Below are 27,775 nucleotides of genomic sequence, written 5' to 3' on the forward strand. Positions count from 1 at the left end.
TCTTATTTGAGAAGTTGAGTCCTCTCTCTCTTATTTGAGAAGTTGAGTCCTCTCTCTCTCTTGTTTGAGAAGTTGAGTCCTCTCTCTCTCTTGTTTGAGAAGTTGAGTCCTCTCTCTCTTGTTTGAGAAGTTGAGTACTCTCTCTCTTGTTTGAGAAGTTGAGTACTCTCTCTCTTGTTTGAGAAGTTGAGTCCGCTCTCTCTCTTGTTTGAGAAGTTGAGTACTCTCTCTCTTGTTTGATAAGCTGAGTACTCTCTCTCTTGTTTGAGAAGTTGAGTCCTCTCTCTCTTGTTTGAGAAGTTGAGTCCTCTCTCTCTTGTTTGAGAAGTTGAGTCCTCTCTCTCTTGTTTGAGAAGTTGAGTCCTCTCTCTCTTGTTTGAGAAGTTGAGTCCTCTCTCTCTTGTTTGAGAAGTTGAGTCCGCTCTCTCTTGTTTGAGAAGTTGAGTCCTCTCTCTCTTGTTTGAGAAGTTGAGTCCTCTCTCTCTTGTTTGAGAAGTTATGTCCTCTCTCTCTTGTTTGAGAAGTTGAGTCCTCTCTCTCTTGTTTGAGAAGTTGAGTACTCTTTCACTCTCTTATTTGAGGGCAGCCTCAGTAGATTGCATGATGTTGCCTCTCCAGTGTGGCAGGCAGAGATTCTAGCATTGCTGTATATTATTCACATCAGGCACTCTGTCTCCCTTCTGCTCTAAACAACTGATGTAGGTTTGAAATACAGACGGACACAGTAGCCTGCTGTGTCGGCTTCGCTAGCTTTCTCTTTATGACTTAGAGATTAAATAAATAATATCTCCCTTATTATCCCCTCCCGTAGCCCTTTCCTGCAGTCAAATGACCTAGTGGCCTCATGGGTGGAATGTTATTCATATTTTTCATAATTTCATAATTAATAAGCATTATTTTGAACAAATCAGTTTTTTCTATGTCAAACAGTTTTGTTATATTTCAGTTTTCTGTGATGTATATAAAGTGTAATATTGGGATTCAAACTCAACATTTAATACATTTCAACTCTATATGTGACATGGTACTGGTGTCTTCTTTCTTTTAAGCCCATAACCATGTGTGTGAGGTGTATACTTTTGTTTCAAAGTAGATTTATGTGACCCTGATTTAGCCCACTGCAGTAAAAGGTGAAAGCGATCGTTCACCCCTAAATCAAAACTCGTCAGACATTTTTATTCCTCAAAAGTGTTGATATTTGCAATTGAAGCGTAAAAGATTTCTCCGTTTGACACAACACCACTTTTGATGTATGAAGACATCTGACAAATATAGATATTGTTTTCCCCTTTAGCATCTACAATTTTCAAGATAGGTGACAATTTGGTGACTCATAAATGCTTGTTTGGTGGATATATGCACGAGATCTCATCCCCTTTACTTCATCTTGCTCATCATTAATACAACCGGACATGGCTAGGCTAACAGAGCTAGGCTAACAGCGCTAGGCTAACAGCGCTAGGCTAACAGCGCACAAAAGTAACTCAATAGACTTTTCTATCAAATTCACAGTCCTTCATGGATTTTTAGACCTATATCCATCTCCCATAGTGAGTGTATATTACATAGGCACCTCCAGAATACAAACATACTTCTGACTGTCTAGTATCTCCTCATGGGTGAATTTCACCAAGCCTCTGCTTGGCTCATAGCAACGTGCCAAACCCCCACTAAATACCGGCTGATCCAGATTGGGTGTTTACCTCTGGGTGGTACATTCTAACACACACTGTCTGGTTTGGCAAAGATCTAGAACAGACTAGAGAGTCTGATTGATGCACCGTCTATGAGTACATGCTCCGGGGTGAAGTTTCTCCTAGGTACAGAGTTAGGATCAGCTTCCCCTCCACCAACCCTAGTCTTAACCATTAGTGGAGGAAAAGTAAAACTGACCCAAGATCAGTGTCTAGCGGAAACTTCCCCCTACACCGTGTCTCCATAATCCAGTCTAGTTGGCGACATGGACAAAGTATTTCAGCAACAACTCACACCTTATCGACGGCATCCCAATCCACCAAAACAAAAAATTATATTAATAATAATAATAACAATAAAACTCCAAACAATAAACAACTCTTATATATAATGAAAACATGTCATTATTTTGGGACAAGAATGACAAAAACATACAATTACATAATGGCTTAATTTATACTTTTTAAAAAATAGTCAGAGAGTGACAAACTGAAAAGACAATGTTACTGCTCTAAGTTGATTTGGTCTTATGTACAAGGTGGGTACTTCAAACATTCAAACCTCTTTAGTAAGTTAGAAAATGGCTTCTGTGTTCTGTAAATGTTCTTATAAAATAATTATCTTCAAAAGATCTCCCTTAATCTTCTCTGCTTAGTGACGTTTGCTGCTGGTTGATTCTCCTCGCCTTCTGATCAATCTGCGCTGTATTCTGTTACTGGGGGAGGGCACTGCTGTTGGCAAGAGAAACAAACATTACCTTCATAGATTCATACATTACCTTCAATGATTCAAAAGTCATTTCATAGCATCAGACAAAATTACAATAATGCAAAGATTCACTGAAAAATACAGTGACATTTTCGTCAACCTACAAGGAACCTCGATTTCCACCTTTCTACCGACCATTTCAATAGCAGAGTTCTTAAGGAGAATTGGAAGTGTGTCAATGTGGGACCTACAGGTATGCTTATAGAGTGTTGAAAGAGCAAAAGAGTGTGTACTACTCACCGCCCATACATTCCACCTGTGGCTTCTCCCACTGTCCGTCTGCCATGCAGCGCACCACAGGCAGGTGGCGCTGTAGGAGGCCTGGGTTACACTGGTAGCGGATGATGGACCCCACAGTATACTGCTCCCGCCTGCTGCCGAACATCTTGGCATTCTCCACCTCTGGCGGTGCGCCACAGTAGACTGGGGAACAATGATCAGTAAATCAATCAATCAACAAATCTATCAATCCATCAAATTACAACTGATGATATTTATTGGTAGCAATTTATTTTGAAGGGTAGCTGCCTAATGAGTTAATAAAACATGAATGAGTTGTAACACCAGCACAGGTATAAGATAACCACACATAATGATGGCGAAGGTACAGTAAAATGAGTTTTTAAGAAAATAATTACCAGTGCCCATCCAGACTCTAGAACACAATTCTTGAACCCTAACCCCTGACCCATATGTACCTGGGCCAGTCTTGCAGGTGAAGGGCAGGTGGTAGTTGCAGGGAACGTCGTTCCATTGGCCGTTCTCGTGCCAGATCATCACCACACAGTCTTCTCCAGAGTTAAAGTAGTTATCTGGCTGGTTCGGCCGCCAGTTCTCAAATTGCTGAGGGGTGAGGAGAGCAACATTGGTAGGAAGTTACAAAGACCATTTATGTTTCTGTTGGTTTCTTGTTTTCAATGTAAAAAACCCAGAAATCAGGAGAGTAAGTAAGTAGGATATAGCATGCAGATCAGAATGGACAAGTACAGTATGAACAGTGTATGAATCTACAGGTACAGTATGAACAGTGTATGAATCTACAGGTACAATATGAACAGTGTATGAATCTACAGGTACAGTATGAACAGTGTATGAATCTACAGGTACAATATGAACAGTGTATGAATCTACAGGTACAGTATGAACAGTGTATGAATCTACAGGTACAGTATGAACAGTGTATGAATCTACAAGTACAGTATGAACAGTGTATGAATCTACAGGTACAGTATGAACAGTGTTTGAATCTACAGGTACAGTATGAACAGTGTATGAATCTACAGGTACAGTATGAACAGTGTATGAATCTACAGGTACAATATGAACAGTGTATGAATCTACAGGTACAGTATGAACAGTGTATGAATCTACAGGTACAATATGAACAGTGTATGAATCTACAGGTACAGTATGAACAGTGTTTGAATCTACAGGTACAGTATGAACAGTGTATGAATCTACAGGTACAGTATGAACAGTGTATGAATCTACAGGTACAATATGAACAGTGTATGAATCTACAGGTACAGTATGAACAGTGTATGAATCTACAGGTACAGTATGAACAGTGTTTGAATCTACAGGTACAGTATGAACAGTGTATGAATCTACAGGTACAGTATGAACAGTGTATGAATCTACAGGTACAATATGAACAGTGTATGAATCTACAGGTACAGTATGAACAGTGTATGAATCTACAGGTACAGTATGAACAGTGTATGAATCTACAGGTACAGTATGAACAGTGTATGAATCTACAGGTACAGTATGAACAGTGTATGAATGTACAGGTACAGTATGAACAGTGTATGAATCTACAGGTACAGTATGAACAGTGTATGAATCTACAGGTACAGTATGAACAGTGTATGAATCTACAGGTACAGTATGAACAGTGTTTGAATCTACAGGTACAGTATGAACAGTGTATGAATCTACAGGTACAGTATGAACAGTGTATGAATCTACAGGTACAGTATGAACAGTGTTTGAATCTACAGGTACAGTATGAACAGTGTATGAATCTACAAGTACAGTATGAACAGTGTATGAATCTACAGGTACAGTATGAATAGTGTATGAGTCTACAGGTACAATATGAACAGTGTTTGAATCTACAGGTACAGTATGAACAGTGTATGAATCTACAAGTACAGTATGAACAGTGTATGAATCTACAAGTACAGTATGAACAGTGTATGAATCTACAGGTACAATATGAACAGTGTTTGAATCTACAGGTACAGTATGAACAGTGTATGAGTCTACAGGTACAATATGAACAGTGTATGAATCTACAGGTACAGGTAGAGTATGAACAGTGTTTGAATGCGGTAGGCTACAGTATGAACAGTGTATGAATGCGGTAGGCTACAGTAGGTGATCTGGTGGTCCCGGGAAAGGAAATGTTGGGAACCACTGGGGGAACTATGTTCTGTGCTAACCCACTTTCTCTTTACTGTGTCTGTCTGCCTGACTCACCAGTGGTGTGCCGTCTATCCAGCGGAAGTCATTCTCCACTGTCTTGTCATTGAGCCCAATCCACTGGTAGTCCTGGCCGTTGGCTGGAGGGGGGAAAGAGTGAAGGGATATTCTCTCTCTCTCTCTCTCTCTCTGTCTCTCTCTCTCTCTCTCTCTCTCTCACTCACTCACTCACTCACTCACTCACTCACTCACACACACACACACACACACACACACACACACACACACACACACACACACACACACACACACACACAGGCCTTTACTCACAGTTGACAAAGTGCTGTTCCTCTGGGGTGATGATGCTGACCAGGTGAGCGCTGAGGTCTCGGCAGCGCTGCTCGGCATCCAGCCAGGTCTCTCTCTCGGGGAAGTGCAGGTAACAGTTGCCCTGAAACTTAGTCCACCCCTCCTCACAATCCTGCGCGTCTGTGTCGTCAACAGCAGGGGGCGATAATGAGACAGAGGATACCACACCCCGGAGAAGCCCGGTTTATTACAGACACTCAAATACATTTACATTAGATAGGAGGGAATGCTGATCAACACCACATATGACACCATAGCGGTGTTTGTTCTAGAACTGCTGCCATTTTTCTATGCTCCATTATTAGTCCAACTATAATCATTGATTTCTTTCAGTCCAACCTATGGTGTGATAAATATTACTGCACATTAGTGAAAATACTGCGTTTTCCAGGACCTATTAACTATCAACTTGATTCACTGCTTGAGAACACTGGCACTTTGAGGTATATGACATTTTTTGGAATGGGTGAAACATTCATCAAGCATCCATTTAACCCTCAACTACAGGGTTTGGTGACCAAAACATTCTGCTTTAGCCAACGTGTTGTTGTTCTGCAAAACAAGCCAAAAATGTACAGTTGTTAATGCAGAAAATGGTTCTTTCTATAATGCATTTGTGTTTTAAAAACTAAAGCACAAACAAAAAACACCTGGAACATTAGCACATGGGGTCTCTTGGGTAGTCTAACTAAATAATAATTGGTTGTGATACTTTAAATATACAACAAATCCTTTAAATAGTCAGCCTAGTGGGGCCTCCCAACAGTTAATGAGAGTTTCTGTAGTGAGGCCCTCCCAACAGTTAATGAGAGTTTCTGTAGTGAGGCCCTCCCAACAGTTAATGAGAGTTTCTGTAGTGAGGCCCTCCCAGCAGTTAATGAGAGTTTCTGTAGTGAGGCCCTCCCAACAGTTAATGAGAGTTTCTGTAGTGAGGCCCTCCCAACAGTTAATGAGAGTTTCTGTAGTGAGGCCCTCCCAGCAGTTAATGAGAGTTTCTGTAGCGAGGCCCTCCCAACAGTTAATGAGAGTTGCTGTAGGGAAATGTACTCTGTATACTTGTTTACAGAACATGGTGAATATCTTTTTTTCCCTTCACTGTACCGTTCAAGGTTTCATTCATTCCTTCACCACACCTACATGACTAAACAATTTCACAAAATGGCTTCTTCAGCTACTTCCATACACCTGCTTACTAGGAGCAGCAACAGAACTACACACTAAGAAAAGAAGGTTCCTCAAGGGTTCTTTGGGAAGGGTGATGGTTCTATGTGGAACCATAATGACTCAAAGAACCATTTGAGCCCTTCAATGGTTCTTTGCAGTTTTGTGATAATTAAAATGTATTCATTAGAATATTTTGGGGCGTGGCTTGCCCATAGCTTTTTGTACAACTGTGAGTGTCATTCCAGTTGATCTAATCTGTTGTGTTAAATATGACTATGGCCAGTGACAGTGTCTTGTAAAAGACTCATGTATGAACTTGTGTCAATTGAGAACATTTGAGTACTTACTAAATCAGTGGTTGTCAATTCTCTCCTTAGTGACTCCCAGAGCTAGCACACCTAACTCAACGTGTCAGCTAAAACAATAATAACGCAGCAGGAATTTCAACAATATACTAAAACAACATGTATGGTTCTTCAAAAGGATCTACAAAGAACCTTTTACACTAACAAATGTTCTTTATATAACTATTCTCCATCAAGGTCCTATAAAGAACCATAAAAATGGGGTTCTATGTGGCTCCAAAAAGGCTTTAAACCATAGCGGAACCCTTCATTGGTGCTATATAGATCCTTTATAGAACCTTAGGAAATTGTTTTTTATAGCACCATAAAGGTTCCATTTAGAACCTTATGAGCATGGTTCTTTATAGAACCTTCAAAAAAAGGTTATATATAGCACCAAAAAGGGATCCACTATGGTTACAAGCCAAAGAACCATTATTTGGCATTATACAGAATCTCTTGTTTTGTGTAGACCTGGCTGAGAAAATCCACCCACCAGATATAAGCATATATAAGATATATATATAAGATACAAGGACAGGGAGCAGTATGATGACATTGCCCCTAGACTACGGATGCCCCTATACCCCTTTAGACCCGTGGATCAGTCAGGGTCTTAACTTACTGTTGACACTTAGAATACACAAGATGAGCTTCCCAGGTGGCACAGTTGTCTAAGGGACTGCATTTCAGAGATTCTGGGTTCGACCCCAGGCTCTGTCGCGACCGGGAGGCCCATGGGGCGGTGCACAATTGGCCCAGCGTCATCCGGGCTAGGGAGGGTTTGGCTGGCAGGCGCACTAGCGACTCCTGTGTCGGGCCGGGCGCAGTGCAGGTCGCCAGGTGTATGGTGTTTCCTCCGACACATTGGTGCGGCTGGCTTCCGGTTGGGATGTGCATTGTGTCAAGAAGCAGTGCGGGTTGTGTTTCGGAGGACGCATGGCCTTCGCCACTCCCGAGTCCGTACGGGAGTTGCAGCGATGAGACAAGACTGTAACTACTACCAATTGGATACCACGAAATTGGGGAGAAAAAAAGGGGTAAAAAAAAGAATACACAATGTGCAATTTCTACATGTGGTTGTGCATCAACAGTTTCTCTTGTTATGTCATTTCCTGACAGTTACTCAATTAGCCCGTGTCAGCCAAACCATTTTTATTGGTAAATTAATCCGGCCAGCTATCTAAACTTGTAGTAATCATAGTTGAATTACAGACCGAGGCTCCCTCATGGATTTTGTTAATCTATCTCACTGAAATATCATATTAAAAACTGCAAACATTTCTCTCTACCCTATGGCAAAATGTGTACAAATGCAGGAAAGTTGCTGTAAAACTGCTAATTAGTCTCTTCGCCCCATGGCAAAAGACGCAGAATTTGCTTTAAAACTACAACATTTTCTATACAACCCATAGCAAAATGTGTAGAATTGCAGGAAATTCATTGTAGATTTTTTTTTAATGATCTCCTCTGTTAAGAGGGGGGCCGCTAAAATGTTTTGCTCACAAGGATCTAATGTCAGTTTTGCGTTTTTACCCCTACTGGTAAGGATTTGGCAAAAGGAAAGCTGATCCTAGATCTGTGCCTACAATCAACTTATTCTGGAGCAGACAGAATAATTCACTGCCACACCTGGGTCACGTTCAGCATGCACAAAACAGGAGAAAACGTTTTTGAAATAGAGGAAGTATACCCAAACTTGGCCGATGATAACCCTAATTGGGGTTTTCCATTTAAAAACGTTTTCGTCCATTTGTCCCCCTGAACGCAGCCCTGCTATGATGCAAGCTGCCAGCGATAACAGTTTCCTTTGCATCCTTATGACTCCTGTTGTTTTGAGAGGTTGTTGTTTGTTAGTAAACATTAGCTGAAGCCGACCTCGTACCAATCTCGCAGCGGTCCCCTCCGTAGCTGGGCAGGCATAAGCATGTGTAAGAGTCTGCATTTTCCACACAGGTGGCTCCATTGGCACAAGGGTTGGAATGGCACACATCAACCTCTGCAAAAAAGGGGGGGGGGGCGGGGTGAGACTGGTGCCTCAGGGGGCGAAGGGATTAGTTGCCTTGGCAGGGGGGTAGCTGGGAAACAACATCATGGAAGTCATAGAATCGGAACACTGAGATGCTGCAACATGGTGATTCAGACTTACTGTGTCAGATCATCATTGAAAGGAAGATGAATAATCATCTCAATGATGTTCACTCCTGTACATGTTAACCTTTCTTCAGACCACAACATTTGACTACTTTTTTTCATAAATGTTGAACTTCTGATTCATACAGTTTAGAAGACAGATACTTTATCATATGAAATGTATTAAGATCTGAAGTAACTTTAAGTCTGGATCAGCTACTTGTTGGGAGGCATACCCATAGAAAGAGAATGACTAGATGAGAGTAATTCTAATTCTTTGGGCAATCTTGTGTTCAGATTCATATAGGCAGAAGTTCCAAGTATGTACCCAGCATGTACCCAGTATGCACCAGGATGTTGGTAGGCGTACCAGGGGTTAGCAGGCATGCAGTAGGAAAGAGAATAGAACAAGCAGACAAATCTGTCTGAAATGGCATCATAATGACGTCCTTTCAACCACTTTTGCAGTTGGGTAGGCTTACTGTAGCCTAGGCAACAGCACAACAAAAACAACACAGGATGGAGTGAAAAGGAGTATGGTGGAGATCCTGAGACCTCGAGGCAAGGACACGATACACACATACACGCCAAAGACCCCACGACTGTCTGACAAACACGAATGAGAGACCCAAAACCAGGTGCAGGCAAAACAGGACAAAACATCACACTACAAAACAAAACATACAGTACATCAAGACAGGAAAAAGTGGGAACAAAATGCATTGTTAGTGTTAGTGAATCACATATAAAAATATAAAAAATACAGCCTACAGAATATTGCTAAATGTCTGAATATGTACAGTATCAGATAGTAGCATCGGACAGAGGGTTGCAAAATCCCAGGAACTTTCAATAAATTCCCTGGTTTCCCAGAAATCCTGGTCGGAAGATTTCGGATTTCCTGCTTATTCCCTTCTGATTCTGGGAAACCTCCAAACAGGATTTCAGAAAAACCATTCCCTGAATTTCGCAACCCTAATCATGACAGAGGGACCGATGTCCAGGCATACAGTAGAGAGATGAGAAAAGCATTGCTAGAAACTTTCTTTACTAAGGTGTGTTACTTTCCAGTAAAACATTTACAACACTTCTGAGGACATCAGAATGGATCAGAAAGAGAGATGTGCAGAGAGTTAGGAACGAAGACTTTGCTAGGAACGAAGGAACAAAGACATCTTATGAGAGATAATGAGAGATAATGAGAGATAATGATACCCCTGCATCAGGACTCACCATACTGGCACCCTTCTCCCACTTTCCCGGGCGGACACTGGCACAGCCCAACTCCATCCTCCACTGAGCATGACCCAGCACCACACGGGTTAGGGTCACATGGGTTAGGGATACCTAAGCATGAATACAATTAGGATGAATACAATACAGTGTGTACCTTTGCACCAAAATGGCACCATACTCCCTATTTAGTGCACTATATAGGGAATAGGGTGACATTTCTGATTGGCCCGTTCAATAAAAACACCATGCCACTTTACATCATTTAAATAAGTCTGTTGGCTCTACAGCGTAACAGCCAAACAAACGTTATTTTAACTGTCCATAGCAATGAACATGGAGTCGATTGAAAGTGTGCTGACTCACCCTCCTCTGAGGATGGCTCCTCCATGACGGCATGGGTCTGCAGGGAGATGGCTGGGGCAGCCAATCCGGCGGGAGCAAGGTTGGGGGCAAAGGTCATGTAAAACTCGCTGGTGGTCTCCCCCAGCTCAGCCCCGCCAGCCATGGCCTCCTCTGGCCCCTCTGTGCCCTCCATAAGCTCCCTGTTGCTGGGCGGAGAGGACAGCACCACAGGGAGCAGATCTCCAGAGTGTGCCCCAGATGAGACACCGCTGGCCTGGGTTGGGTGGTCAGCACCGTTCCCTGTGTGGGACCCGCTTCCCTGCCCACTGAACTGCACTGGCCCAGCCCCCAGCTCCATGGAAACCGTGGTCGCCTTGGAAACCTCTGTCATGAAGTCATTAGTCAGGAAGGTGACAGCGCTGTCCTCCTCATCGCTGGTGGAGGATCTGGAGATTCCAGACATGTCCCCGGATGGGAAGCCCGGCGTTCCGAACCCTGATGCGTATCCACCTCTTCCCGCTCCGTATCCGTAGTGGAGAGACCCCGAGGCCTCCTGTTCCCCTGAGGCTGACCCTGTGAGGTCGGTAAACCCTGACCCCAAGAAGGTCACACCCGGGAAAAACCCTGAGCCACTGCTGCCTGAGGCCGAACCGCTGATATCACCGCTTCCGGAGCCATAGTGGAGAGACCCCGAGGCCTCCTGTTCCCCTGAGGCTGACCCCGTGAGGTCAGTAAATCCTGACCCCAAGAAGGTCACACTCGGGAAGAACCCTGAGCCGCTGCTGCCTGAGGCCGAACCGCTGATATCACCACTTCCGGAGCCATAGTGGAGAGATCCCGAGGCCTCCTGTTCCCCTGAGGCTGACCCCGTAAGGTCGGTAAACCCTGACCCCAAGAACGTCACACTCGGGAAGAACCCTGAGCCGCTGCTGCCAGATCCGGAGCCGCTGAATTCCAGGCCCCCTCCACCCAGCTCCTTCTCTTTGTGTATGTGAGAGGTGGAAACCTCCATCAGTTTCCCATCGATCAGCAGGACCTGAGTGTCTCCGCTTCCCGACTCCTCTCCCGAATGACCACTGGAGCCTCCTGAGGGAAAGAATCCTGAGGGAAATCCGGAAAACTCCTCACTGGAACTAGAGCTGGAGCCGGACGACATTCCAGACAACTCCCCACTGGAACTAGAGCTGGAGCCGGACGACATTCCAGACAACTCCCCACTGGAATTAGAGCTGGAGCCGGACGACATTCCAGACAACTCCCCACTTTCCCCAGAGCTGCTGGAGCTGTCAGACGAAGAGCCGCTCTCCTCAGAACTGACACCGGAGCCACTTCCCCATCCCGACAACCCACTGCCACTGAACAGTCCCAATCCCATTTCTGAGGGGAAGGTGAGGATCCCAGTGATTCCCTCTCCAGCCTCCTGAGGACCCCCAGAGCCCAAACCAGATAAAACGCTGCCACTCCCTGAAGAGAAGGTGACCGTTATTCCCGATCCGTCTCCACTCAGCCCCGAGCCGGACGGATCTTCACTACTCAGACCAGACGATCCGCTGGGAATCTCTGCGCTTCCGCTGCCTGAAAGAACACCTGACCCGGACAGATCCCCGGAATGAGGCAGTTCACCGGAGTGATCACCAGAGAGATCTACGGAGAATCCACTCGCCCCAGAGGCCCCGGAACCAGAGCCTGAGGACTCCACAGAGATGGGAGGAGTGATGGAAGGCAGGACTGTGGAGAGAGAGTGAGAGTCAGAGAGAGAGAAAGAGGGAGAGAGAGACACAGAGCGAGAGAGAAAGAAAGAAAAGGGATTTACATATTTCAGTAATGTATATACAGTGTATATATATATATATATATATATATATATATTTATTTATAGTGTAGAATTCCATAAAATGCTTATTAAAGGCAAGTGAAGACGATGGCTCTTACCAGGCCTCAGCAAATCAGTGATGGATGTGAGGTTAACCAAAGACTCTTCTATCTCTGTGATGTTCAATCCAGTTTCATTGGCGAGGAGCAAGATGTCCACTTCAGGAAACAAAAAAGATTTGAGTGAGTGGTTGAGTGAGTGGTTGAGTGAGTGGTTGAGTGAGTGGGTGAGTGAGAGTGAGTGAGTGAGTATGCAAGCGAGCAAAGAGTGAGTGAGTGAGTGAATGACTGAGTGGGTGGGTGAGTGATTGAGTGAGTGAGAGAAGGTGAGTGAGTGACCATGCAAGCGAACAAGTGAGTGAGAGTGAATGATAATGCGAGCGAGTGAAGACTGAGTGAGAGGGTGAGTGAGTGAGTGAATGAGAGAGTGTGTGTGGGTTGATGGGTGAGTGAGAAAGTGGGTGAGTGGGTGGGTGAGTGGGTGGGGGGGGTGGGTGAGTGGTCGATTGAGAGTGGGTGGGTGAGTGTGTAAGTGGGTGGGTGGGTGGGTGGGTGGGTGGGTGGGGGGGTGGGTGGTTGAGTGAGTGGGTAAGTGGGTGGGTGGGTGGGTGGTTGAGTGAGTGGGTGGGTGGGTGAGTGGGTGATTGAGAGAGTGGGTGAGTGGGTGGGTGGGTGATTGAGAGAGTGGGTGAGTGGGTGGGTGGGTGAGCGAGAGAGTGGGTGGGTGGGTGAGTGGGTGGGTGAGTGGGTGATTGAGAGAGTGGGTGAGTGGGTGGGTGATTGAGAGAGTGGGTGGGTGAGTGTGTAAGTGGGTGAGTCGGTGGGTGGGTGAGTGGGTGAGTAGGTGGGTGTTTGAGAGAGTGGGTGGGTGGGTGGGTGATTGAGAGAGTGGGTGAGTGGGTGGGTGAGTGGGTGAGTGAGTAGGTGGGTGGGTGGGTGGGTGGGTGGGTGGGTGATTGAGAGAGTGGGTGAGTGGGTGATAGAGAGAGTGGGTGATTGAGAGATGACACATTATTCTATTAGAGAGTGGGTGGGTGGGTGATTGAGAGAGTGGGTGAGTGGGTGGGTGAGCGAGAGAGTGAGTGGGTGGGTGGGTGGGTGGTTGGGTGGGTGAGTGGACGATTGAGAGAGTGGGTGAGTGGGTGGGTGATTGAGAGAGTGGGGGGGTGGGTGATTGAGAGAGTGGGTGAGTGGGTGGGTGATTGACAGAGTGGGTGAGTGGGTGGGTGAGTAGGTGGGTGAGTAGGTGGGTGGGTGGGTGATTGAGAGAGTGGGTGAGTGGGTGGGTGATTGAGAGAGTGGGTGGGTGGGTGATTGAGAGAGTGGGTGGGTGATTGAGAGAGTGGGTGAGTGGGTGGGTGAGTAGGTGGGTGAGTAGGTGGGTGGGTGATTGAGAGAGTGGGTGAGTGGGTGGGTGGGTGAGTAGGTGGGTGATTGAGAGAGTGGGTGAGTGGGTGGGTGAGTGGGTGAGTAGGTGGGTGGGTGATTGAGAGAGTGGGTGGGTGAGTGGGTGATTGAGAGATGACACATTATTCTATTACATTCCTGTGTCTATCCAAGACCAACGTCCAGTTTTGATTGCGTTTTAGCCTGAATATTTTTTTGATGTTGAAATAAAGTGGAAACAACATGACTTATGATTAAACACATTTCAGTCCAAACCTTTGAAGCAGTAGGCGTCATATCTGGAATACAAGTCTGGGAATCCCGTCTGATTGTTGTGGGTGTATACTGTGTACACCCCTGCCTTCCCTGCACCACACGCCACCCGGGGGTTGGTGATGGGGTACCGGACACTCCGGTCGATTAGCCAACCGGCGCGGCACTTATCCAAGCCTTGTCTCCAGGCGGCGTAGAGCTGTCCAGTAGAGGCAAGGGTAGCGTTCAGCTCCTGACAGTGAGACAGAGCACCGTCATAGGTGAAGCCCTCACTGGAGCCAGCATGGAACACATCACCTAGAGAAGAGAGGACAGTTAGGTTAACGGATCAGAAGATGGTGAGAAGAGAAGAGAAGAGGACAGCCAGGTTAAGGGATGAGAGGATGGTGACAAGAGAAGAGGACAGCCAGGTTAAGGGATGAGAGGATGGTGAGAAGAGAAGAGGACAGTCAGGTTAAGGGATGAGAAGATGAAGAGAAGAGGACAGTCAGGTTAAGGGATGAGAGGATGGTGAGAAGAGAAGAGGACAGTCAGGTTAAGGGATGAGAAGATGAAGAGAAGAAGACAGCCAGGTTAAGGGATGAGAGGATGGTGAGAAGAGAAGAGGACAGCCAGGTTAAGGGATGAGAGGATGGTGAGAAGAGAAGAGGACAGCCAGGTTAAGGGATGAGAAGATGAAGACAAGAGGACAGCCAGGTTAAGGGATGAGAGGATGGTGAGAAGAGAAGAGGACAGTCAGGTTAAGGGATGAGAAGATGAAGAGAAGAGGACAGCCAGGTTAAGGGATGAGAGGATGGTGAGAAGAGAAGAGGACAGCCAGGTTAAGGGATGAGAGGATGGTGAGAAGAGAAGAGGACAGCCAGGTTAAGGGATGAGAGGATGGTGAGAAGATAAGAGGACAGCCAGGTTAAGGGATGAGAGGATGGTGAGAAGAGAAGAGGACAGTCAGGTTAAGGGATGAGAAGATGAAGAGAAGAGGACAGCCAGGTTAAGGGATGAGAGGATGGTGAGAAGAGAAGAGGACAGTCAGGTTAAGGGATGAGAAGATGAAGAGAAGAGGACAGCCAGGTTAAGGGATGAGAGGATGGTGAGAAGAGAAGAGGACAGCCAGGTTAAGGGATGAGAGGATGGTGAGAAGAGAAGAGGACAGCCAGGTTAAGGGATGAGAAGATGAAGACAAGAGGACAGCCAGGTTAAGGGATGAGAGGATGGTGAGAAGAGAAGAGGACAGTCAGGTTAAGGGATGAGAAGATGAAGAGAAGAGGACAGCCAGGTTAAGGGATGAGAGGATGGTGAGAAGAGAAGAGGACAGCCAGGTTAAGGGATGAGAGGATGGTGAGAAGAGAAGAGGACAGCCAGGTTAAGGGATGAGAGGATGGTGAGAAGAGAAGAGGACAGCCAGGTTAAGGGATGAGAGGATGGTGAGAAGAGAAGAGGACAGTCAGGTTAAGGGATGAGAAGATGAAGAGAAGAGGACAGCCAGGTTAAGGGATGAGAGGATGGTGAGAAGAGAAGAGGACAGCCAGGTTAAGAGATGAGAGGATGGTGAGAAGAGAAGAGGACAGCCAGGTTAAGGGATGAGAAGATGAAGACAAGAGGACAGCCAGGTTAAGGGATGAGAGGATGGTGAGAAGAGAAGAGGACAGTCAGGTTAAGGGATGAGAAGATGAAGAGAAGAGGACAGCCAGGTTAAGGGATGAGAGGATGGTGAGAAGAGAAGAGGACAGCCAGGTTAAGGGATGAGAGGATGGTGAGAAGAGAAGAGGACAGCCAGGTTAAGGGATGAGAGGATGGTGAGAAGAGAAGAGGACAGCCAGGTTAAGGGATGAGAGGATGGCGAGAAGAGAAGAGGACAGTCAGGTTAAGGGATGAGAAGATGAAGAGAAGAGGACAGCCAGGTTAAGGGATGAGAAGATGAAGAGAAGAGGACAGCCAGGTTAAGGGATGAGAAGATGAAGACAAGAGGACAGCCAGGTTAAGGGATGAGAGGATGGTGAGAAGAGAAGAGGACAGCCAGGTTAAGGGATGAGAAGATGAAGAGAAGAGGACAGCCAGGTTAAGGGATGAGAGGATGGTGACAAGAGGACAGTCAGGTTAAGGGATGAGAGGACAGTCAGGTTAAGGGATGAGAGGATGGTGACAAGAGAAGAGAGCACAGTCAGGTTAAGGGATGAGAGGATGGTGACAAGAGAAGAGAGGACAGTCAGGTTAAGGAATGAGAGGATGGTGACAAGAGAAGAGAGGACAGTCAGGTTAAGGGATGAGAGGATGGTGACAAGAGAAGAGAGGACAGTCAGGTTAAGGGATGAGAGGATGGTGACAAGAGAAGAGAGGACAGTCAGGTTAAGGGATGAGAGGATGGTGACAAGAGAAGAGAGGACAGTCAGGTTAAGGGATGAGAGGACAGTCAGGTTAAGGGATGAGAGGACAGTCAGGTTAAGGGATGAGAGGATGGTGACAAGAGAAGAGAGGACAGTCAGGTTAAGGGATGAGAGGATGGTGACAAGAGAAGAGAGGACAGTCAGGTTAAGGGATGAGAGGACAGTCAGGTTAAGGGATGAGAGGACAGTCAGGTTAAGGGATGAGAGGATGGTGACAAGAGAAGAGAGGACAGTCAGGTTAAGGGATGAGAGGACAGTCAGGTTAAGACAGTCGAGTCAGTGCTCAAAACAACTCCCACAGCGATGTGATTTGTGAAGCCAAACCTCTTTTTCAATTGCCATTCATTTCCCACATAGTTAAGACAGAGTATATATAATAAACTAGCCCAACCTCTTGACTTATCTTTAAAGACTACTACTGCAATAGACAGACAAGAAATAGACACAAGGTATATGACAACATCTCTGGGTTACAAAGTGATTCAAGAGCAATTTGAGTGAACAAAACCTAGTGTGTTTTCTCACCCCTGAGTCTGTCCACGTAGCAGTACACATCGTAGTGTTCGTCAGCGGGCCTCAGTCCATAGGACCTCACTCCCGGTAAAGTCTCCAGATCCCCAGAGCACTTTTCCAGAGGAGACACGATGGGATACCTGGGCATGAAAACAACCTTTATTCACGGCCATGAATGGGAGTATAATGAAGAAGAAGAGGGTTGTACTGATGGTAAGGAACAGGGACCTGAAACAAGTACAGTATCTGTATGTGGTACAGGTGGCCGCCGGCTGGCAGCACCTTCATTGGGGAGGACGGGCTCATAGTAATGGATGGAATGGAATGGTATCGTACAAATCAAACACATTTTTGATACCACTCCATTGACTCCATTCCAGCCATTATTATGAGCCATCCTCCTCTCATCAGCCTCCTGTAGTTTGTGTGTGTGTGTGTGTGTGTGTGTGTGTGTGTGTGTGTGTGTGTGTGTGTGTGTGTGTGTGTGTGTGTGTGTGTGTGTGTGTGTGTGTGTGTGTGTGTGTGTGTGTGTGTGTGTATGTATTAATCTGTCTGTAGTTCTGTCTTTAAATATGTTTGTGTGCCCATGTATACAGACAAGTGTGTGTGTGTCTTCCCTCCTACCTGACGGTCTGATCCAGAAGCCAGCCTGCATCACACTGGTTGTAGCCGGCTTCGTAGGCAGCCTGGAGCTGCTCTGGGGTGGCGATGGAGGCTCCAACACTCTGACAGGCCAGCTGGGCCTCTACGAAGGTGAAGGCGTAGTGGCTAGATCCAGCACGGTAGTGGAACACCACGCCTACAGATGGAGGGGTAATGATGCTGATATAATGTGCTTGATCTCATGCACCAAACACATTAATCACCCAAGTGTGTTTTTATTCACAGTTTGTAATCATTCAGATTTTTTTATCAATTATTTGTTGTGTTCTTCAGAGTGTGCTGTAAAAACGACATTGCAAATATCCTCTCACAGTCAACCAATAAAGTTGGCAAGTCTCCTCAGCAATGACTGCAATTCTTCTCTTTCCATTTCAACATACAAACTCTCAGTAGTATTGAAAGTAGGGCTTGTACACTCAGTTGTTCCGGAAACAACTTTTCCAACACAGCGTGCCATGAAAAGTGACTATGTATGCTATTTACAGTCAAACCCAGCAGATATCCAGTCACTGACCTGTAGCAGAAAATAAATATCCTGATCCGCTCCCTTCGCTGATCTCACTCCCCACATCCGGCCTGGCCGTTACTCTCCCCACCACATCCACAACCAACTCCCTCACACTGGGCGGCTGTGGGTGTGGAAGCTCGGTGACACTGACACTGGGCGGCTGTGGGTGTGGAAGCTCGGTGACACTGGGCGGCTGTGGCAGGTGCAGCTCGGTGACACTGGGCGGCTGTGGCAGGTGCAGCTCGGTGACACTGGGCGGCTGTGGTAGGAGCAGCTCGGTGACACTGGGCGGCTGTGGCAGGGGCAGCTCGGTGACACTGGGCGGCTGTGGCAGGGGCAGCTCGGTGACACTGGGCGGCTGTGGCAGGGGCAGCTCGGTGACACTGGGCGGCTGTGGCAGGGGCAGCTCGGTGACACTGGGCGGCTTTGGCAGGGGCAGCTCGGTGACACTGGGCGGCTGTGGCAGGTGCAACTCGGTGACACTGGGCGGCTGTGGTAGGAGCAGCTCGGTGACACTGGGCGGCTGTGGCAGGGGCAGCTCGGTGACACTGGGCGGCTGTGGCAGGGGCAGCTCAGTGCCAAAGGTGAAGTCCACGCTAGTGGGTTTCTGGGTGGCCAGGTCCTCACCCAGCGCCTCGCTCTCTGTGGTCATGTTCCTGTAGAACAACTCGGAAGGACCCTGGGTCACCGTGGCAACGCTCAGCACGCCGCTGCCCGCCTCGGTGGGCACCACCATGCCTGAGCCCTCCTCGTCCGTTTCTAGAGGAGACCAAAGAAAGGGTTCATGCTCGTGATCCCTAAACTGTTGGGAACGGTTTCCAAACAGAAACGTGTGGTGAGAATGGTTGTTTACTGTTTCACTTAACACTGTTGTGATCCTGAACAAATTCAGCCATTTGACAAATATGAAACAATAAAACGCTCACACACACACACGCTTAGGAATATGACACTAAATGCACACACACACACACACACATACGCTTACAAATATAACACTAAAACACACACACACACACACGCTAACAAATATGACACTAAAACACACACACACACGCTAACAAATATGACACTAAAACGCACACACACACACACTAACAAATATGACTCTAATACGCACACACACACACACACTAACAAATATGACCCTAAAACGCACACACACACACACTAACAAATATGACACTAAAACGCACACACACACACACTAACAAATATGACACTAAAACGCACACACACACACACTAACAAATATGACACTAAAACACACACACACACACGCTTACAAATATGACCCTAAAACACACACACACACACTAACAAATATGACACTAAAACGCACACACACACACACACTAACAAATATGACACTAAAACACACACACACACACACTAACAAATATGACACTAAAACGCACACACACGCTAACAAATATGACACGAAAGCACACACACACTAACAAATATGACACTAAAACACACACACACACATGCTTACAAATATGCCACTAAAACACACACACGCTTACAAATATGACACTAAAACGCACACACACTAACAAATATGACACTAAAACACACACACACACACTAACAAATATGACACTAAAACACACACACACACACACACACACTAACAAATATGACACTAAAACACACACACACACATGCTTACAAATATGACACTAAAACACACACACACACGCTAACAAATATGACACTAAAACACACACACACACACTAACAAATATGACACTAAAACACACACACACACACACACTAACAAATATGACACTAAAACACACACACACACGCTAACAAATAGGACACTAAAACAAACACACACACACACGCTTACAAATATGACACTAAAACACACACACACGCTAACAAATATGACACTAAAATGCACACACACACACACTAACAAATATGACACTAAAACGCACACACACACACACTAACAAATATGACACTAAAACGCACACACACACTAACAAATATGACACTAAAACACACACACACACACGCTTACAAATATGACACTAAAACACACACACACGCTTACAAATATGACCCTAAAACACACACACACACACACACTAACAAATATGACACTAAAACGCACACGCACACACACTAACAAATATGACACTAAAACACACACACACACATGCTTACAAATATGACACTAAAACACACACACACACATGCTTACAAATATGACACTAAAACGCACACACACGCTAACAAATATGACACGAAAACACACACACACACACACTAACAAATATGACACTAAAACGCACACACACGCTAACAAATATGACACGAAAACACACACACACACACACACTAACAAATATGACCCTAATACGCACACACACACACGCTAACAAATATGACACTAAAACACACACATGCTTACAAATATGACACTAAAACGCACACACACTAACAAATATGACACTAAAACACACACACACACACGCTAACAAATATGTCACTAAAACGCACACACACACACACTAACAAATATGACACTAAAACACACACACACACATGCTTACAAATATGACACTAAAACACACACACACACGCTAACAAATATGACACTAAAACACACACACACACACTAACAAATATGACACTAAAACACACACACACACACACTAACAAATATGACACTAAAACACACACACACACGCTAACAAATAGGACACTAAAACAAACACACACACACACACGCTTACAAATATGACCCTAAAACGCACACACACGCTAACAAATATGACACTCAAACACACACACACACACACGCTAACAAATATGACCCTAAAACACACACACACACACACTAACAAATATGACACTAAAATGCACACACACACACACTAACAAATATGACACTAAAACGCACACACACACACACACACACATGCTAACAAATATGACCCTAAAACGCACACACACACACACACACACACACACGCTAACAAATATGACCCTAAAACACACACACACACACACACACACACACTAACAAATATGACACTAAAATGCACACACACACGCTTACAAATATGACACGAAAACGCACACACACACACACGAACAAATATGACCCTAAAACGCACACACACACACACATGCTTACACATATGAAACTAAAACACACACACACACGCTAACAAATATGACACTAAAACACACACACACACACGCTAACAAATATGACACTAAAACACACACACACACACACACACGCTAACAAATATGACACTAAAACACACACACACACACACTAACAAATATGACACTAAAACACACACAGACACATGCTTACAAATATGACACTAAAACACACACACACACACACTAACAAATATGACACTAAAACACACACACACACATGCTTACAAATATGACACTAAAACACACACACACTAACAAATATGACACTAAAACGCACACACACACATGCTTACAAATATGACACTAAAACACACACACACTAACAAATATGACACTAAAACGCACACACGCTAACAGATATGACACTAAAACACACACACACACACACGCTTACAAATATGACACTAAAACACTTACTAATATGAAATATTAAAATAATCTTGTGTCGGTAGGTTCATTCCAATGATAACACATTCCAGTCTATGGTTGATTCACAGTGTAACCTAGCCTGGTTCTAGATCTGTTTGTGCTATATAGCCAACTCCTTTAGGAGTTGCCAAGACGACACAAACAGATCTGGGACCAGGCTAAATGCAACCTACCTGTGTAGCAGTAGGCATCGTAGCGGGATTCGGGGAGGGGGTACCCCGTCTGGTTGACGTGGAGGTACACGGTCCGTACCCCCAGCAGACCCCCTCCACACTGCGGCCTCCGGACATTGATGGGGTAGCGGACGCTCCTGTCTCCTAGCCAGCCTGCATTGCACACATCCAGACCAGCCTGCCAGGCCAGGTACAGCTGTCCTGTGGTGGCCAACAGGGCCCCCTGCTTACTACACTGTTCCTCAGCCTCAGAGTAGGTGAACTTAGCCACAGAGCCAGAGTAGAACACACTGCCTGGGAGAGGAGAGAACAGGGCAGGATGGACGTGAGATAGTGACATGTTCAGTGTAACTTGAGGTTGATAGTTGTGTAGTTAAGAATATTTGAGTCAATGTAACTCATTTATTTGATTAAGGCAATCCACATTAATCACAATTAAAATGTTCACAATTTTCACATCAGAGAGAAAAAGGCGTCTGTGAAAACGACTGTATTTACCAAAGTGAACATGTCCTGATCTCATCCTGTCACTCACTTATGAAAAAAACATCAAGGATGTTGCCTTGGTTACCTGTCATCTTCTCGGCAAAACAGTACACGTCGTAAGTCTCGTTGACATCTCTCACTCCGTAAGTTCGCACCCCGGGGAACTCGTCTTTGTCGCCATAGCAATTCTCACGTGGATCATGGATTGGGTACCTTTCACAGAAAACAGAAATGAGTGTAAAATCCATACCAGTGCAGAGTGATAGGCCTACCTTGTAGAGAGATCTTTTAAAGTGGTATCCTGTGGGGATCTGATGTATGTCTCGTTGTATATGTTTTGACCCAAATAAATTCTATTCAGTGTGTTGGTTTAATTAATAGAGTTAAACACCTCCATTACAAAGTCAACATTCTGAATCAGTTGAGGCAGAGCCGTGTTAGTTTATTGATTCAACTGGAGCCTTTGTCTTCCTTACTGGGTTACATATTATTTCAAACATATTATTTTTAAGGTTTAAAAGCTTTAAAAAGCTTCTTAGTCCAAGACTAGGCTTAATCTGTGTCCGGGAAACCGGTCCACAATGTTTCTTCTAAACCTTCTAGTATTTCTGACAAATCAACTAGAGGAGATTTATGGAATGAGGGATTTCATTCTGAGGTGTTGAAAAAAACGTACAGGTGAGATCAGAGAAAGGTAAACACAATCCTCTAGGTTTTTGCCAGGGATGGAAGGAGGGATGGCTGGAGGACAAGAGAGGCTGTGTGTCGAGAGGAAGTGGCATGTTCAGAGGCTCAGCTGTCAAACATTCAACAGGAAGTTCTGCATGGCAGACGTCTGTGTTTAGATGGAGGATCAAACCAAATACTGACGTGAAAATGGAAACATTACATAAATGGACAATGTTGAAATACAAACCGTCAAGTACATCTCTATTTATAATTCCTATACAAAGTAAATGATCTCAAGACCTCATGATGCTTACAGAACTGTATGCACAGTCATTATAAACTGTGTAATAAAATCGTTTAACTTATTTTCAAACATTGGATAGATTACAGATCTGGGTTCAAAATTCTAAGTATTTGTTCAATTCTTTTAGATCATTGTTTTCTTTCAAAGCATTTGATTGAGCCTAGTTGGAGTGCCAGATAGGCAGAGCTTGCACTTTTGGGATTATTCCATTGGCTCCATTGCGTCAGGCAAGCTCACTGAAGCTCACTTAATATTTTAAAGAAAACAAACACTATTTAAAGACAATCCTTATAGACTCCCTCCTTCACTTTGTTCTGAAATCAGTTCAGTTATTTCCAGTCACTTCATTCACTTCACTGCTTTCAACAACTGATTTCAGATCAGTGCAGCTGAAGGAGAGGGATATAGACTGACCTGACAGTCTGGTCGGAGAGCCAGCCGGCGTCACACTGGTGGAAGCCGTCATCATACGCGGCCTGGAGCTGCTCTGGGGTCGCGATCACAGCACTGTTCTGGACACAGGCTGCCTTGGCCTTCTCAAAGGTCAAAGTGTAGCGTGTCGTGATGGCCCGGTAGTGAAACACGATACCTGGAGAGAGACAACAGTGTAACAGCGACAGAGCAGCCACTAATGCCTCCATAAAATAATTCGATCACGGTCTATCTGTGTGGCTTAAAGATACATGATTTATTTTGCTTCAAAGTTGTCTGTATGGTTCATGTACAGTACATAGAGCAGATTATAGAAAATACTCATGAAACCATACAAATCCTTAGTTTTAGGCAAATAATAACATTTTTAATGTCCTAAAATCAAAAGATAGAAAGTCACATGTGTACAGGGGTAGCTTTAAGCACCAACTTTGTTTACAAAGAGAGCAATATCCAAAGATGAATTCCTTGGCAGCAAGCAGCCGTCACACTCCCACTACCCTCTGTCCCTACCTTGAACCAGGACGTCCACAGTGTCATGGTTGTCCTCGATGCCGTGCTGGACCTCACATCGGTAGGTGCCGGTGTCGTTGGACCTCAACTCTGTGATCTTGATGCTGGCGTCAGTGGGGGTCTGGGGGTAGCCCACCATGTGGACCCGGTCCAGATAGTCCTCCTCCACCTTGACCTCTCCGTCCATGGCCACCAAGATGACAGAGACACGCTCCTTAGTGACGCGGCTCCATTTGATGCGGTGTGACAGGGGGGCAATGGTGGGGGCGCCGGGGTCGTGGACGGTGTGATCCTGGAAGTAAGGTTAAAGTTCAAGTTTATTAGAAAAACATAATTACATTACAATACAATATTAAATACAATTTTTATGTTGATGACCACTCTGAAATAAAACACATCAAGTCACATAATGGTGGAACTACAATGGGATTTGTTATCGTGGAACTTCGTATCACTGTAACTCATCATTAGTCAATTGAACTGCAGTCCTGTCTGAGTGAGTTTTTTCTCCTCACCAGGAATCAAATATGTGAAAAGAGTTGATACATAAAACAGTATTATGAGAAACATGAAAACAAGTCAAAACAAAGTGGGGGGAGTTAAAATAGTGGAGGGAGTTAAACAGTGGAGGGAGTTAAAACAGTGGAGGGAGTTAAAATAGTGGAGGGAGTTAAAACAGTGAAGGGAGTTAAAACAGTGGAGGGAGTTAACACAGTGGAGGGGGGTAAAACAGTGGAGGGAGTTAAAACAGTGGAGGGAGTTAAAACAGTGGAGGGAGTTAAAATAGTGGAGGGAGTTAAAACAGTGAATGGAGTTAACACAGTGGAGGGAGGTAAAACAGTGGAGGGAGTTAAAACAGTGGAGGGAGTTAAAACAGTGGAGGGAGTTAAAACTGTGAAGGGAGTTAAAACAGTGAATGGAGTTAAAACAGTGGAGGGAGTTAAAACAGTGAAGGGAGTTAAACCGTGAAGGAAGTTAAAACAGTGGAGAGAGTTAAACAGTGGAGGGAGTTAAAATAGTGGAGGGAGTTAAAACAGTGAAGGGAGTTAAAACAGTGAATGGAGTTAAAACAGTGAATGGAGTTAAAACAGTGGAGGGAGTTAAAACAGTGGAGGGAGTTAAAACAGTGGAGGGAGTTAAAACGGTGGAGGGAGTTAAAACAGTGGAGGGAGTTAAAACAGTGGACGGAGTTAAAACAGTGAAGGGAGTTAAAACAGTGAATGGAGTTAAAACAGTGGAGGGAGTTAAAACAGTGGAGGGAGTTAAAACAGTGGAGGGAGTTAAAACAGTGAATGGAGGTAAAACAGTGGAGGGAGTTAAAACAGTGGACGGAGTTAAAACAGTGAAGGGAGTTAAAACAGTGAAGGGAGTTAAACAGTGAAGAGAGTTAAAACAGTGGAGGGAGTTAAAACAGTGAAGGGAGTTAAAGAGTGGAGGGAGTTAAAACAGTGGAGGGAGTTAAAACAGTGAATGGAGTTAAAACAGTGAAGGGAGTTAAAACAGTGGAGGGAGTTAAAACAGTGAAGGGAGTTAAACAGTGAAGGGAGTTAAACAGTGGAGTGAGTTAAAACAGTGAAGGGAGTTAAACAGTGGAGGGAGTTAAAACAGTGAAGGGAGTTAAACAGTGGAGGGAGTTAAAACAGTGGAGGGAGTTAAAACAGTGGAGGGAGTTAAAACAGTGAAGGGAGTTAAAATAGTGGAGGGAGTTAAAACAGTGAAGGGAGTTAAACAGTGAAGGGAGTTAAACAGTGGAGGGAGTTAAAACAGTGGAGGGAGTTAAAACAGTGGAGGGAGTTAAAACAGTGGAGGGAGTTAAAACAGTGAAGAGAGTTAAACAGTGAAGGGAGTTAAAATAGTGGAGGGAGTTAAAACAGTGAAGGGAGTTAAAACAGTGGAGGGAGTTAAAACAGTGAAGAGAGTTAAACAGTGAAGGGAGTTAAAATAGTGGAGGGAGTTAAAACAGTGAAGGGAGTTAAAACAGTGAAGGGAGTTAAAACAGTGGAGGGAGTTAAACAGTGAAGGGAGTTAAAACAGTGAAGGGAGTTAAACAGTGAATGGAGTTACAACAGTGAATGGAGTTAAACAGTGAATGGAGTTAAAACAGTGAAGGGAGTTAAACAGTGAATGGAGTTACAACAGTGGAGGGAGTTAAAACAGTGGAGGGATTTAAACAGTGAATGGAGTAAAAACAGTGGAGGGAGTTAAAACAGTGGAGGGAGTTAAAACATTGGAGAGTTAAAATAATGGATGGAGTTAAAACATTGGAGGGAGGGTCCCTGAAACAGGAGGTAGTAATCTTGTTAATTTTAAATGAAAAAAATGAAATAATATGATATGTATTGCTAAATCCAACATCCTTATCTCTCATAACTGTGCATTATTGATATTGGTGCCAGGCCGACCCACCTGGAAGTAGCAGGGTAGTACCAAGGTGCTGCCCAGTAGAGGGCGCTGAGGCAGCTCCAGTGGGACGCTCACACTCAGTGTGTCCTCAGGGTCTGGAGGGGAAGAGGGCAGAGAGATGGACACACACACACACAGACATATATATATATATATAATCACACAATGATTAACAAACAGACACAGGTAAAGACACAGTCACACACACACACACACACACAAAAAGCCATGAAACCAGACACAGATAAATATGACATTTCATATGCACTGTATAGTGAGGAGTAATATGTCCACATACCCAGAAAGGAGTGCTCCTCATAGCTGCTGATTTGCTGATAATTGTTGAATGTTGCCGAGGTGACGGACAGACAAACACAAAGTAATACAATCCACCTGGTCATAGTTTACCTGAAATCAAAAGAAGAAACGCTGACTATGCGCCCTAGGTTGTGTTCTGTTACATTGTAGTTTAAGGTTAATGTTATATAAAGCCATTGATTGGCCTAAATTCATTCAAATTCATTAAAAGACCTTAAAATCAAAGACAGACCAGTTCTGTCTAAGAATGTCGACCATTAAGGATCACTTCCACACAAACCCTCTGTACCTCTCCTGGCCTCTGACATCTACTAGAATGCCTTGTTAATGTAACTAGAGGCACTCAGGTTCTGGGTGCCTCAGGTTCTGGCCCCAGTCCAGTCCACTGACTACATCTATAATAGATCATCATAATACAATAGTAATACAGTGCATTCGGAAGGTATTCAGACCCCTTCACTTTTTCCACATTTTGTTACGTTACAGCCTTATTCTAAAATTGATTAAATCGTTTTTTTTTACCTCATCAATCTCCACACAATACCCCATGATGACAAAGCAAAAACAGGTTTTTAGACATTTTTGCAAATGTATATATTTTTTTACATAGGTATTCAGATCCTTTACTAAGTACTTTGTTGAAGCACCTTTGGCAGCGATTACAGCATCGAGTCTTCTTGGGTATGACGCTACAAGCTTGACACACCTGTATTTGGGGAGTTTCTCCCTTTCTTCTCTGCAGATCCTCTAATACTCTCTGTCAGGTTGGATGGGGAGTG

At 44.7% G+C, this 27,775-nt stretch overlaps 1 protein-coding gene across 1 annotated transcript; it reads right to left on the reverse strand.

Moving 5' to 3' along the window:
* Positions 1-342: 342 nt before the first annotated feature.
* Positions 343-27,080, reverse strand: LOC129854567 (aggrecan core protein-like). The gene is made up of 20 exons (XM_055921781.1): positions 26,977-27,080; positions 26,682-26,773; positions 24,276-24,567; positions 23,745-23,919; positions 22,443-22,570; positions 21,872-22,165; positions 18,383-18,833; positions 18,081-18,181; positions 17,528-17,702; positions 16,916-17,043; positions 14,013-14,306; positions 12,411-12,509; positions 10,500-12,206; positions 10,134-10,247; positions 8,653-8,766; positions 5,221-5,379; positions 4,948-5,030; positions 3,162-3,306; positions 2,704-2,886; positions 343-2,423 (listed from the first exon to the last, which is right to left on the reverse strand). The coding sequence occupies exons 1-20, from the start codon at positions 27,077-27,079 to the stop codon at positions 2,347-2,349; spliced, it is 4,914 nt and encodes a 1,637-aa protein (XP_055777756.1). The 5' UTR covers position 27,080; the 3' UTR covers positions 343-2,346.
* Between the last annotated feature and the right edge of the window lie 695 nt (positions 27,081-27,775).

This window comes from Salvelinus fontinalis, chromosome 4 (genome assembly GCF_029448725.1).
Source record: "Salvelinus fontinalis isolate EN_2023a chromosome 4, ASM2944872v1, whole genome shotgun sequence".
Classification (NCBI taxonomy): Eukaryota; Metazoa; Chordata; class Actinopteri; order Salmoniformes; family Salmonidae; genus Salvelinus; species Salvelinus fontinalis.

Excerpts from the sequence above, each read along its gene's own strand:
- LOC129854567 (XM_055921781.1), bottom strand. The coding sequence starts at position 27,079 with ATGACCAGGTGGATTGTATTACTTTGTGTTTGTCTGTCCGTCACCTCG. Across the intron at positions 22,571-23,744 it reads CTCTCCGACCAGACTGTCAG|GTACCCAATCCATGATCCAC; the intron begins GTCAGTCTATAT and ends TTTCTGTGAAAG. Across the intron at positions 12,207-12,410 it reads CACTGATTTGCTGAGGCCTG|TCCTGCCTTCCATCACTCCT; the intron begins GTAAGAGCCATC and ends CTCTCTCCACAG.